Source organism: Amphiura filiformis, chromosome 19 (genome assembly GCF_039555335.1).
Source record: "Amphiura filiformis chromosome 19, Afil_fr2py, whole genome shotgun sequence".
NCBI classification, from domain to species: Eukaryota; Metazoa; Echinodermata; class Ophiuroidea; order Amphilepidida; family Amphiuridae; genus Amphiura; species Amphiura filiformis.
The window spans coordinates 50,461,117-50,476,565 of NC_092646.1; the positions used below are offsets into that span (position 1 = coordinate 50,461,117).

Sequence of the window (15,449 nt, forward strand, 5' to 3'; positions counted from 1 at the left end):
CACCGTACACTACACCACTTATGCGGCCCTCGGATGACACTAAATCATTCACCCATCTGAAGGCCAAAGGATTTGGCCGCAACGTCGGTGATTCCATCTAGCCAAAAAGTGAGTTTTTCTGGTTGACCAGATTTAATTATACAACAATTCGTCAAATCCCAGATGACTGAAAGTATACACAGTGTTCTGCAGAAACAAACTCTCAATCAAAACTACCAAAACTTGCCAACTATGGCCTGAAGGCTCCGACTCACCTTTAAATGTTTTTATAGTGTTTTTATATATTTTTTTGTAATGTCTTTGATTTTTATGGAAATAAAATATGAATATGAATATGAATATGAATATGAATATGAATATGAATATGAATAAATGACACCTTTTCGTTCGATAGTTTGATTATCGCAAATATCAATGATTATTTTTCGCAGGTCGTCGCATATGTCCAGGGAGAATATTGCCAAAATGGAGCTGTTTGTCTTTTTACTCATCTCCTTCATCGATTTTCTCTTGTCAAACCAGACAATGTGCCACGTGTAAACTTTGAAGGAACATACGGGGTTACTTTCACACCAAAGCCATTCACGACTATATTTCTTCCCAGAAACTGAGTTACCGAGCAACAATAAAAACAAACTGCAAAATGACTTTTGTTTAATTCAAAATCAACGTGATGAAGATGCTGATCATGCCTAAACCAAAATGGTACTAAGAGACCGGTCAATATTCACGCAAGGTGGGAGTGGGAGTTATAATGGGAATCCGAATATCGATGGGGTCTTGATGGGGAATCTGAATTTTTACTTGCACCATGAGGGAGAATGTTGGTTTCAAATGGTAAAAAGGGGGAGTGGGGATAAGGGGGACCCACAAAAAGTTTAAACTCGGATGCGAGGAGGGAAAGCAAAATTTTTTGTAGATTAAAAAAAAACCAAAAAAAAACCGCGTTCTACGGGCGGACGGACCTTTTAAGTAGGGGCATTTTTTGTTAGCAGGTGACTCTTTAAATAAAATGCATATTTTCCCATTGGTTTTCTCGCATTTTTTAAAGTCAAAATCATGAAATCTACTTTTGTCCAAAACAGCCGATTTTACATGCGCTATGCATACAACAATTTCCATCAAACTTAATCCACTTTTAGCAAATAAAACTGCTGAATTGGCATATATACAGCGGAAAATCTGGGTTGGTTTGGCCCGAAGAACGGGATTTTAGAGGCAAAATTTTTGATTGAGTAAACCATTATCAATATTTACCATATTATAAATTTTAAACATGTTTGTCTTGTAGAATGGACCGGTCTTAAACCCTTGTCATAATTAACATCACATCAAAGGGTACTCAAGGGAAACACCACCTGTTTCCTCTCTTCAATTGGTGCTTCGCGTCTCTGCTATATATTGATTCCACGCGTATGTCGTTCCAGAAAGACTTAACTCACTTTTTGACCATTTTGAGATTTTGGTACCAAGATCACCAGCACCCACTGATTCTTAATCATAAAGCTTTAACCCAATCAAACCTCATATTGCAGATATACCACATCTCAATATTGCAGTTAGCCAGAAAGCATCAACTCTGAGTTAAGGCTTTCTGGCCCGAACTCAATTTGGTCAAACACTGAGATAAGTCTTTCTGGCCTGTACATTTATATATTGCTAGACATACACAATGAATAAAGGGGACGGCCCAAAACGACATGAGGACGCGTCACGTACCATGCACCGTGCTGAAAAAGCGCTATCACATTTGTAGGCCTATTTAGTAATAGACATGATATCCCATATAATACCCATATGTGACCCGATACAGCAAAAGGTACCTTAAGTCGGGAGCTACATATGCCTTATTTTGCTAGTAACAAATGCATTCTAAACCAATCATTAATCCTATTGTTGTAGAAAGAAGTAAGGTGAAGCAGGAAAGACTCAAAGACAACTAAAAAAAGCCAAGGTACAACTTTCTCAACAGAGAAATAAAACGGAAGTGTAAAGAGTGCAACGAAGTATGGCTTCAAAATCTGTGCAAAGATGTGGAGCATGCAAATGATGCAAAGAAAACCAAAGAGGTTTACACTACCATCAAGACCATCATTGGATCAAAATCTACTCGTATGAGAGGTGTAAAGGACAAAGGTGGCGAGGTGCTCACCGATGACAAGAAAATAAAGGACAGATGGAAAGAAAACTATGAAGAGCTGTATAATCAACCCATCCCATCCGATACAAGTATCTTACAGTCTCTACCAAGTACTTCAACAGAAGACATAGAGCCCCACATTCTCAAATCTGAAGTGGAACTGGCCATCAAACGCCTCAAGGGAAATAAAGCAGCAGGAGAAGATGGTATATCAGCGGAAGAAATCAAGGCAGCAGGAGAAGCTGGATGTAATGCTCTTCTAAAACTCTGTAACAAGATATGGGAGTCTGAAGTAATTCCTGAGGACTGGGGAAGGCAATCATTGTCCCCATATTTAAGAAAAAGGATAAAATGGACTGTGGAAATTACAGAGGTATCAGCCTCCTGAGCTTGGCAGGGAAAGTATTTTGCTCGATCATCCAATCTAGAATCCAGAAGAAAACTGAAGAGATCCTCTCAGAATCTCAAGCAGGATTTAGAGCAGGCAGGAGTACAGTAGACCAATTGTTTTCGCTACGACAACTGGCTGAAAAATGCACGGAGATAGGGAAACCACTATACTGCTGCTACATCGACTATCAAAAAGCTTTTGATACTGTTTGGCAAGAAGGTCTTTGGAAGGCTATGGACCACCTAGGCTACTCTAGAAAAATGGTTAGACTTCTCCAAGCCTTATATAACACCTCTAAAAGTGCAGTAAGAGTGAATGAAGAGCTGACAAACTGGTTCACCACTCAAACAGGAGTCAGACAGGGATGCATTCTCTCCCCCCAGCTGTTTAACATCTTGCTGGAACTGGTCCTACGCCTAGCTATTGAAGATGTCGGCATTGGAATTACAATTCAAGGACAGCTCATCAACAACCTGAGATTTGCCGATGATATTGTTTTACTGGCCGACTCTGAAATTAACCTCCAAACTCTAGTCGACAAAGTACACAATGAAAGCATGAGGTTTGGTCTGACCATAAACATCGCTAAAACCGAAGTCCAGGTGATTGGTAGAGAAACAGCAAAAGCCACCATATCCATTGGAAATTCCACCCTTGAGCAGGTGGAATCATTCATCTATCTAGGTGGAGTGATCACTGAAAAGGCAAGCAGCGAGAAGGACATCAAAAGGAGAATTGGCTTGGCCATGGGCATCATGCAAAAACTCAACCCCATCTGGAAATCCAAAGAAATATCCACCATAACAAAATTGGAATTGTACAAAGTACTGGTGCTTTCTATAGCAACCTATGCCTCTGAAGCCTGGACAATCAAAAAACGTGATGAGCAGCGACTTCTGGTATTTGAAATGGCTTGTCTCAGAAAAATCCTGGGTGTTACTAGAAGGGACAGGATTAGGAACACCTCAATCAGAGACACCCTTGATTACCAGTGCACTGTAATGAACAAGATCCGTGCAAAACAGCTGTCCTGAACCTCGTTGACTTGTAGATGATTTGAAATGACCGCCACTTCAGATTGTCATTATTGTTTGATATTTTCTGCCAACATTGGGGAAAAAGAAACACTTGTAGCAGCCGACATAAGGTACCTTTCGCTGTAACGGGTCACATATTAGCAATACATGCTTTATGGTATATGTCAGAGTATAAACGAGGTTGTTATATAATTCAGACCAGTTCATGGCGCTGTTACGGATATTAGATGATACAAGACCTCGTGATAGTAGGCCCCTATAGTAAAACATCCCAAGAACCTTTTTTAATCTGAATCAGTAGGACCGGTTTCGTTCCACAGATATATGGGATCTCGTCAGCTGCAGGGGAAACGGAAAATGCGGAGTAAACAGTATATAACGTTATGCTAAAAAAGTTGTTAATTCTGTGATAAATGTACAGTCTGGTATATAAGTGATACAATGTAACTTTATAGCGGACACACAATTTTCTACAGAATCGGTGACAAATATTAGCATGTGCTATTCTCATCATGGTATGATGAGTGCAACCTGCTTGTAGTGCAGGGGTGATATATACAAAAAATATTTAAACCTATTGCTATTGTAGTTAATCATGTTACAACATCACTTCTACATTCCTAAAGTGAGTTTAAAGGGAGTAATATTCCAAACCACAATAGCTCTAAGCCATTGTGTGTATCCAAGGCCACACCATTTTTGTATACGCGATATAGTGGAGTGGCTGTTCCTTTTACCGTTTGTCTTCCCATGTTAATCCAGATAACAAAATGTTAATTTAAAGTCTCATTGCAAATGAATTTTTATTTTTACTTTTCGGATTTGGCTTTGAGCAATGGTGACACACACCATATTTACAGAAAAAATGAAAATTCTATCCCAGACACCGTCAAAATGTCAAAGTTTGTATTTTTTGTATTATATTAAGGGGGTACTACACCCCTCGATAAATTTGTGTCTATTTTTGCATTTTTCTCAAAAACTAATAACACAGTGGTAACAAAAGTTATGTATATTATAGGGGCAAGGAATCCAATTACTACACTGGAATTTCAGTGACCCAAGACAAGAGGTTTGTTATTTATGATCAGAAATATGGTACCGCTAGGATGTACCTCGTTTCCTATCATATATACTGAACCGCTAGTCTTGAGTCACTGAAATTTCAGTGCAGTAATTGGATTCCTTGCCCCAATAATATACATAACTTTTGTTACCAGTGTGTAATTATTTTTGAGAAAAATGCAAAAATAGTCACAAATTTACCACATGGGTGTAGTAGCCCCTTAAAGTAATTCATTGCAGATTCTTTCATTAAATATTGAAAAAAAAAACCCAAAATTACTCATGCCTAATTTACATAATAATATCATGAATACATAATTAGCTGTAATTAGCTAATTTGCATAATTAATTACTTTTTTGTGTATTTTTTGTTATCAATTGAAAGAACTTTGTATACATATGTGTGTGAAAAAAACCGCACCCTGATATCATGTACGGTTTTCTATTGGCATCAATTTTGCATATTAATTAGCTGAACTTTTTTCAGCTTTAATTTGTCTGCAGATTGGCCGCAATTGCTAAAATAGTATATTTGGTTAATTTATTATAATTATTCAATGATAGGAGAAAAAGAGGGCGCAATGAGGGGCCTCTTTTTTGGGACACCCTGTATATCACCTCAAAAATAAGATTAAAATATATTTAATCAACTGTTCAGAAATAGTTTATCTATGAATATTCTCAATCATCCAGGTAGTTGAATAAAGTTAGATTAGGTTATAAATCTTTGCAACTGGACTTACTGTTAGAAATAGGAGAAAAAGAGGGACACCCTGTACCTACTATAAGAAAATGAAAAGTTGATATTTCCGAGTTCCGACTGATTTTGCTTGATCCCATCACATATATTGAAATATTGAAAGTTAGTAGTGGTAACATTGAATATGGATAAATTAATGATTAATTATCGATAAATGATAATTGATTATCGATAATCAATAATCAATTATCGATTATCAATTTCCCCCTCACCCCCAGAAGGAAATCATCCTTAGCGATTCCTTGATTATCATTTGCGTGTTTGGGTTTAACTGAACGTTGGTAACCATGATAACTGATTGATCATTGATTATCGGTTATCGACGATCTCCAATTATATCTCCTCCCCCACCGCACCAACTCAAACACTACTTAACAATGGCATCTACTAGCGTGGTGGGAAAAGCTTCTCCATTATGAAGTTGAGATGGGGTGGGCAGGCCGTGGGCTATTACAGAAATTAACGGCACCTACCCTAAAGAAGACATGGGATTCCCAAAAAGTTTGAGTTTTCCCATGTCTTCTTTAGGGGTAAAAAGCCGTCCTCAGCAATTGCGAGCACCAACATGCGAGGGGGGTATACACCGCCCCCCACACACACACTTTTGAACATGAGAGTCCGTGATCATTATTTTAAAAATCCAATTAAATATTCATAGCTGATTGATCATTGATTATCGGTTATCGACTATCGATTAACACCATCTCAAACGCTGCTTACCAGCGTGCTAAGGTAAGACTGTGATGAAATCCGTAGCCATGATACTCTATGTACTACTGCTGGCTATGATCTTTCCCTTGTTTTTTCTTATTTCATTTGTCTTATGATTTACGAGGTCAGATCTGTCAAAAAGATTCAGATTTTCCCATGTCTTCTTTAGGAGGAGAACTAAAAATATCTGGATGCGCCCATTGCAGTTCACGAATCTGCGTACTGAAAAGGCCATAGCGTGGAGACCGCGGTGCTGAGTGTCTTGGACGGCCTTCTTAACAACACTGGTGTGGAAAAAGTTTTTCTCGTGGCCCTCCTTGACCTCAGCGCCGCGTTCGATACGCTCGACCATTCTATTCTCATTGAGCGGCTGGCGACCACTTTCGGTGTCCAAGGAGTTGTACTTTTAAGTACTTAAAAGTGGTTCACTTCATACGTGACTGAGAGGTTTCAATCTGTTAATATTAATGGAGTGGTTTCGGACACATTTCCATTACAGTACGGAGTCCCTCAAGGTTCCGTACTTGGGCCGGTTTTATTCACTCTTTATTCTCAGCCTTTATCAGTAATTATTACCATGCACAAATGTAATTTCCACAAGTACGCCGACGACACGGAAGTCTCGTAATCTGACTCTCCCATGAATTTTGAGCTCACCATAATCTTCTATTCAAAAAATATGTATTAGTTCCATCTTGAGTTGGATGAATAGTAACAAACATATGTTAAACACTGACAAGACTGAGATCTTAACCGTTGGTACATCCTCTCGCATAAAACAAGTTGACAGAGAAGAAGATGATACCTTCCAGGTTTTGAATTCTGACATATCTTTCCAACAATCTGTTAAATACCTCGGTGTTCGGCTGGACCAAACGCTGTCCATGTCTTACCATATAAGAGATGTATGTCACTCTCTATTTTTATCCTTGAGACAACTTGGCACAATCCGTCCATATTTGTCTGAGAGAGCGACGTCGTGTCTTGTTAACTCTCTTATCACGTCTCGCCTTGATTTCTGTAATTCCGCTTTGGCTGGTCCTTCTGATCAAATTCTCCGCCTCCAGAGGATCCAAAACTCTGCCGCCCGACTCATTGTTAAAAAACGTAAAAATGATCATATCACCCCAGTATAACCTCCTCTTCCCTGTCCCAAGTGTCTCCTCTATCCCCCTCCTCGCCTCTCCCTACATTCGAACATTATTCTACTCCACTCTTGACCTTCCCTTTCCACTTCCAATGCTCTCTCCCATCTGTTTCTCTTTCTCCCTCCCCTTAACTTCTCCACACACTCTTTCCCCTCTCTCTTCTCTCTCTATTCTCAATTTTTTTCGAGTAAAAATTACTTCAATTAAGGGCTGGGGTATGAACGTTTGGACAGTATTTATTTTGGGACATTAGAGCACATCAGACATATCAAATTGCATTCTGAATACGAAGAATGTCATTCTGATATCAAATAATTTTGATTTTTTGAAATTCACAATTTAATGCACATTTTATGGCAAATCATTAAAATTGATATTTTGATATTTAACAGTACTTGAAGTAAACTTTATAAATCTGATGATTTATACTTAAAGTGTATGTAGGTGGGATGAAAAGCCGACGATCAATTGAACATTTTGACCTTTCGCATTGAAGATATGGATTTTTTCCCCCAAAACACCAGAATAAATTAGGTCTTTTTGGGAAAAAATCCATATCTTCAATATAAAAGGTCAACATTTTCAATCAATTGATCGTCGGCTTTTCCTCCCTGCTACATACACTTCAAGAATATATCATTAGATTTATATAATTTACTTCGAGGACTTTATATATCAAAAATTTGAAAAATATCAAATTTTTATAATTTGTCATAAAATTTGTATTATATTGTGATTTTCAAAAATGAAAATTATTTGATATCAGAAAGACATGCTTCGTATTCAGAATGCAATTCGATAGGTCTGAGGTGCTCTCATGTCCCACAAAAATACTGTCGAAACGCAATAAACGCTCATTTTAGATCCCTTAAAGTAACTAGCTTATATTAAAAGTTATATAGGCCTAGCATTGTATCGATCCTCCTACATGCGATAAGGACATGAATCGATGTTGTTTATATCACTTGATAGTCGCCCCTTATGTAATGTCGAATGTAAATATTTCGATGGTATATATTGTTTCACAGCAAAAATAGCCAAGCCACGTCTTTGTAGATTGGCATGCTCGATTTCTCTGCTCGTAAATATTGCACTGCGAAATTTAAACATTTCTTTTGTACACTTTTCATAACTTCAAACACAGTGATTATCTTCTTCACACAATAGTATATAAGAAACTGAAATGAAAATCGAATCGATAATCAACAATGAAAAAAAAAGAAGAAAAAAAACCCCCCAAAAAAACAAACAAACAAACAAACAAACAAACAGATAATGATCTATTTTTAGCTTACTAACAATTGTACTAATTTATGCCTTTCTACTGATTCTACTGTACAGACTATAACAAAGTATGGCACACTAGATCGAATCCTTTGTTTGGAGACATGCTCCATTGCTTAATACTTGTTGAATTATACGCTTTCTTTCAGTACATTTGGGCATAACCTTGAGTGTTGAAAAAATGAATTGGAATTTCGTCTAAATGATTTTGCGAAACAGTTAATCGAACTGGAAATGAATTAAATTAAACTTTCTGCTACATGGGAAAGAAAAATTGAATTGGAATCAATATTTTTGGTGCTCTTCTATTCCAATTCAATTCAGTACTGTTAAGCGCCAAAAGAAACTTGTCACATTTTTTTACATGGTCACTCATTAAAATTCGCAATGACTGAAATTAACAATATTTGATTTTGTTACCAAGTAAACTTGAATAATACTCTGGACATAGGTAGTAGCAATTGCCTCAATCACAAAAAAAATATGCATCAACATCCCAATGGTTGATTAATTGTCTCTTAGTTATAAACATGGGCTGAGTAAAAGGTATTGAAGTTAACAATGACATGTGTAAAAATTTTGTTCATACATTTTTCTTCAGAATTTAATGAATATCATTGTAAATATGCAGGAAGACATTATAGTACAATAAAGCTGATAAAGAAGCCATGAAGTTGAAATTTCGATTTTATTTATTGACTGGATCAACAGTACTTCTAAGATGCAACCCTCCAGTTTTGCATTAGATTTCTCATCGATTAACATAAATGTAGACGGAGAAAGATGGGCACATCCCTCCTAATTTTTTGTCCAAGGGTTTAACGTCCCCTCTGAAAATCCTAATAGAAAAGAAAAATAAAGCAATAATTGCCCTGTGTATTTACCTTTTTTGTCTAAAAAACGCAGTGTTTTAGGCTAATTTTTGGTAAAATTGCCAAATTTTGCCCGCTTGGCGCGCGCGCTTTTCATCAAAATAGCAAAATTAGCTTTTTATCAAGTTATTGTCCCAATCAATAGGATTTTGACTATGCTAGCTGAATTAATACTACATCGCTGAGAGCTAGCGATTGGTCGACCAATACAATCAGATAGAATTCCTTTTGTTGCATTGTGAAAAGCGAGCTACCAGTGGTTAAATACCAAAACGTCAGCGACGGAGTATAAATTCAGCTTATTTTGGAAGTGGAGCTAACTGCGGCTAGCGTTGTAATTGCAGTGAATAAGTATAAATTCAGCTTCTTTTGTATTAAACTCAGCAGCGTCTGACGGTGCATCTTGAAATCCACGTGGTTAGCGACAGGGTTCGTTTACAGCCTGAAAAAAAAACCAATTTCATATAATAAAACCGTACATTATGGCTTTAATATTAACGTAATTTTAATGTTGGTAATATTGTATACGCTGTACAGGTCGCGAAAGTACATGTACTTTTGCGCAGGTGTCATTAATGATATCACCACGTAGCATAGTTGACACATACAGTTTTGAATGAAACTTGATCAAGATTTCGGGCAAAAGTGTTCAAAATGGTACTTAATAGTAGCTTAATCGATTGGTTGAATGTTAAGTCAATCATATTGCTTGTGTTGGTGGTTGTTATGGTTACGTGGTGGATACAAAAACCACGCAATTTGCCACCGGGACCATGGCGTTTCCCAATCGTAGGTTTCCTCCCTCAATTGTTGTGGTATATGTACAAAGGAGAAGAATTGCATATGATAGTGACACGACTTGGACACAAATATGGAAAGATTTACAGCTTTGATTTATTCGGACTGGTTGTTGTGGTTATTAACGACTTCTCTATTATGCAAGAAGGCTTGAATGACCCTGCGCTGAGCAATAAGGGATACAACAACGCCTTAGAAGCCGAAATCTTCGGTAGTCACGGTAAGTGCGTAGAGCATGTTACTATTCGCCGTAAAAGTGATGATGTAACAGGATTAGGTTAGCAACTGTTTTAAACTGTTGTGATTTGGAACATTTCAAACTTATTCATTGCATTTCCCAGTACACAGCCAACTCCACGGCCCAGTGCACAGAGAAATCATGGTTGGGCGCGCTATGGTTTTCCTATGGAACATCTGGCATGACACTTTCATATTCGTCCAAATAACAACTTAACATAAATAAAATTAAAGGCAACAGTGTATTTGTGAATTTAGAATATCTCTTCTTCCTGATTCTGCAAAAAAAAAAAAAATATTTAAAACACACGTCATTCTTTCAAATGCTACTTTGCTCAATAAGCCCAAGTCCAACACCTGAAAATCCCGACCAATTATAGATCATAACTAGAGACAATGAGAAAATGTCAATCAAGCGAGGTTACAGGCAAAAATAATAACTATGAACTGTCAGTCAAATGTACGTCTTTGAATTTTTCATAAAAAGTAATTTAAAACACCGTCATCAGTCGATTTTGTATCACATGCTTCTCAGCATCTGGGAAGCTGATCGGGGCGCCAAATGGGCGAGTGTGTAAACACCCAAAGCCAGAGGCTCGTGCAGTAGTTTACCCAGGATTTTTGTGTGAGAGGGCAAAGCCAAATTTTCGATCCTCATTTTTGTCCAACTTTTAGTCATTTTAAAGACACTTTACTCTCTCAAAAAAGAGAGAGGAAAACAGCAGTATTGAGTAAGTTGAAGCCCCATTCAACTAACTACTCTCTACATGTAAAAGAGTGAAAAACTCACTCCCGAAAAGAGTGATTCACTTATAAGACCACTCAAAAAAGAGTGAAATGTGTTTTTTTAACTTTAAAACCACTCAAAAAAGAGTGAAAACCACTCTTTAAGAGTAAATTTTAACTCTTTTAAGGAGTTGAATGAAAGACAATTCTAAAAATGTGTTGTCCTTCATTTAACTCCTTGAACGAGTTGAAATTTACTCTTTTAGAGTAGTTTTAACTCTTGTTTGAGTGGTTTTAAAGTTTAAAAAACACATTTCACTCAATTTTGAGTGGTTTTATAAGTGAATCACTCTTTGGGGAGTGAGTTTTTCACTCTTTTTACATTTAGAGAGTAGACCTACTTAAGTTCTCTATTTAATTACAGATATCACAATTTCGTGTTAAATGTCCTATATTTTGTCTCAAATTATACAGCTTTCGGCTTAAACCACCAACAGGCTATATAATAGCACATCTATGCTCACTAACATAAAAAACTGAATTGTGATGACTATGAGCAAATCGCTGAATAGGCCTTTAAGAGGGAATATTATGAAACTATCATTATAACTCATGTAACAAATACAAAAAAGTAAAATAAAATACATGCTGTATATCAAAATATTTTACATTGGCTTTTTTTTTAAAGTAAGGTGTCCATTTTAAAAGCTATAGGAAAGATGTTGGTGGCTTTAACTCAAAACGTTTGAAAATGGCGTATAGCATGTTTTGTAGCTGAATTCAGTCTTCAAATGAAAACATAACTTGTATGCCATCATTTGAAAATATTTAAATATGCCGAAGTCGAAATGTCCAATATCATATTTTCCAATTTGAACATGTTGAAATAAATACCAAACCCACAATTACACAACAAAATCCTGCATTGTTATAGGCCTGAAGTTGTAGTTTTTCTTAAATCTGATTTTCTTGAAATGTTTTGAACAGCATAGCTAAAAACTAGCTTCAGTAATATTTTTATTAATTTTCAAAAACTAGATATAAATGTTTAGCCAATGTTCATCAACTTTGAGAAAATTCACCAAAATTAAAAAAAAAAACACCATTTAATATCTAAAAACCATTAGGCCCTATCTATTTTTTGAAAATTAATTTAAAAAAGATACTGACGAATTGATTTTTGTTATGTTATCCAAAAATATACACTACATAGTTTCAAGAGTAACCGAAAAACTCATCTGTACTGATTACCGCTGTAAGCCTCTTTGTTTTGTTCTTTCATGATTCAGGTGTTCTGTTTTGTATATATTTAATATTTTTGTAAAGTGCTTGATCATGTTAATCAGCTTCTGGAAATGCTGCTTTTAATTAAAGACCCATTCAGTGATCCCAGCGGAAGTATAAAAAAAATTAAATTGTTTATGCATTGCTTAAAAGTGAAGAATAAGTCATTCAAATTTTCATTTGGTATTTTTGAAATAACAAATTTAGCAAAAAACGAAGAAAACAGCAATACTGACGAAATTGAAGCCCCATTCAAATACATGTAGCTAATTTAGATACTGTCAGTATTTAAATTAAAGATTCGTGTAAAATGTCTTAAATACGCGGCTTTCGGCTGAACCACTAGCACATCTATGACAATGACAAAGGTGCCAAAATCTGAATTTTGACGATTTTTACGATCGTCCGGATGAGCAAATCACTGATTGGTCCTTTAATATTATTAATATTCGAGTGCAGCATGCCCGAATTAACTAAAATAAGTTGGTTGCCAGCTTTTACGCATGGGGTGTAAAGTCGATATGGTGATGTGATTTTATGCTAATCGCGCTAGCTCACTTATGCGTTGTGATTGGCTAGTCGAGTTCATCCTCTGAAGCGGTAGACCGTAAAACTGTGCAATGTGGACAATTGAATAAGTTTCTTATGAGTTCACAGCATCTTACGAATGGTAGTGAGCTTTGGCAAAAATTGCATTGATCATTTCATAGCGAATGTGTAGAAGAATCCAAATATCACAGATATACGTTTGTAGGTCCTGTGGTTCTTGAGTTATGTTGTAAAGAGGGCTGAAACAACAACACTTTTGTAAAACGTACATAACTCATTAACAACAAATAAATCAAGCAAGTTTTTAAAGTATATGATTTGTAGAATGAAGTTTTAAGGTGTATTTGGGACGAAAATAATTCCCCGTTTCATCTCTACATAATCATATGACCGATTTTTGCGCGATTGCACGAACAAGTATACGTAATTTTTGGCAACACTGATTACTAGTGATTAATGTATATTTGTACGCTGGGCTATTTTCACGAGCTACTCCCGCCTAGGCTGAAGTGCCTATACACGCAAGTCAATTGAAGCCGTACAATTTATCGCGAATTTTAGACACTTCTTTTGTCTAGATTAGCATCAACCCTCTCATCTCACGTTTTTCATGTCAGAAAAAAACTCCCGAAACCGAAACAGAAGTTATCTTCGTTCAACTTTTCTGTAGTCAACAAAAGACTAAAATAAAAGGATTGTTCACACTTATTATGCTAACACTTCAAAATAACAATGAGATCCGCAACCAAAACCTGAAACCAAAACCGAAACCGAAAAGATAAAACGACGGTATGTCTCACTGAGAAAGTTGTCATTTCAAGTTTATATAATTTCTTTGCCGGGTATGTGTTAAATTTGTTTATTTTAGAGACATTTCGACTCCGTAACTACATTTCAACCGTAATGAACTATGTAACAAATACGCATAGGCTTACACAGCCTTTGTCATTTTAAAAATGCTACGTAAATTTTACAATGTTTTTGGTATGATATAGGCTTTGAAATTGCTCAATGATGACAAACGAGTCAATATTCAGAATTTCATTAGACAGTGTCAGAGAGTCAGGACTAACAACGCTATTAATTGTCCATGCCAGAGAGATGCAGGCAATATGACAAAATCTGGGAACATTAAGGTTGGCCAAATCGGTTCATACTTTGTAAGATTGATGTACTGGATGACATATTTTCACATGCCTGACTAGACCCATCTGACCACCCTGGGTAGGGAGATATGGGTACCCCCTAATATGGGGCTTTTGACACAGGAACATTGCTGTGAAAAGTTTATGAAGTTATTTTTCTATCAGCAACTTCTCAATTGGATTTTATTTTGAAATATTTGTCAAGACCATAGTTTATTTGTAATATTGAACTTAAAATTGTAATGATTGGGGTCTTGGGTTTTCAGGAGGGGGTCATCAATGTTACCCCTCTTTAGCATTTTTAAAAAATGTAAAAAAAAGGTAATTTTTAAAGCCCTTTTATGAAAATATACATCTGAAATATTGATTTTTTTTTAATGTCAACATTTTGAGGATATATTGGTCTACTCCAAACAATAAATGGTAGATTCGGGCGGTGTAACGAATTTGCATAAAATTGGTGTTTCTAGACAGTATTTTCCCCTAATAAATTTCCTGAAAATGATATTGTAAGTCTAAAAATTGGAGGAAACTGAATGTAACAATTCTATTTTTAGTCTTAAAATGCTTAAAATGTTTTCATATGGTGACATTGTTTTAGATTTTTCTAAACAGAATCATGTCAAGTCTGCAGAAAAGTGTTTCTAAATACAAAACAATTCATATTTAGCTATCTGAGTAAAATACAAAACAGAAATACTGAATACAAGACTACCTTGTGATAAACTATGATGAACAAAATTGCAATATAAATGTAGGTCCATTAAATATAATGTAGGCCTATTGTGTATGCATTTTTTAATTATATCATTATATTGTTTTTATATACTAATAAAAAGTATGCCTAAAAGCCCTCAATGTTGTGAGTAAGAAACTAGGATATTAGTTGGCTACTGTGATACTAGCTGATAACTAACATAGATCACAAGAGTTTATAAAGGAGTAAGTAAATCATTTCAAATAAATTGGATCACAGTTTACATTCACAAATAATTATTCTAGAAACACTATACTGCAAGTGCCCAATAATCTTAGCCATGGGATGTAGTTCTAGTAGGCCTAGCTAGTAGCTGGGGCAGATATGGCCTTTTATGATCTTCAATTTCATGCTATACTGCTTGAACTGCAACTGCCTTATAAATACTGAAATATTCAAGTTTTTGGACAGTTCTTTCTCTCTTCTGTCAAACTTGTAATGAGCCATCGTAGCCATAGGGCCTATGCTTTAGGCCAATGTAACCATATTTGGTCACAAGGACCAATGGGTGGGACACAAATGTTACATGACCAACTCGGGGTCAA

General features: G+C 36.1%; 1 protein-coding gene across 1 annotated transcript in view; it reads left to right on the forward strand.

Moving 5' to 3' along the window:
* Nucleotides 1-2,791: 2,791 nt before the first annotated feature.
* Nucleotides 2,792-15,449, forward strand: part of LOC140140632 (cytochrome P450 2U1-like) — a 32,246-nt gene continuing 19,588 nt past the window's right edge. The window contains exons 1-2 of the mRNA XM_072162388.1: nt 2,792-3,215; nt 10,238-10,426. Coding sequence (XP_072018489.1) covers nt 2,792-3,215; nt 10,238-10,426 — 613 coding nt within the window. The remainder of the gene's footprint in view (nt 3,216-10,237; nt 10,427-15,449) is intronic.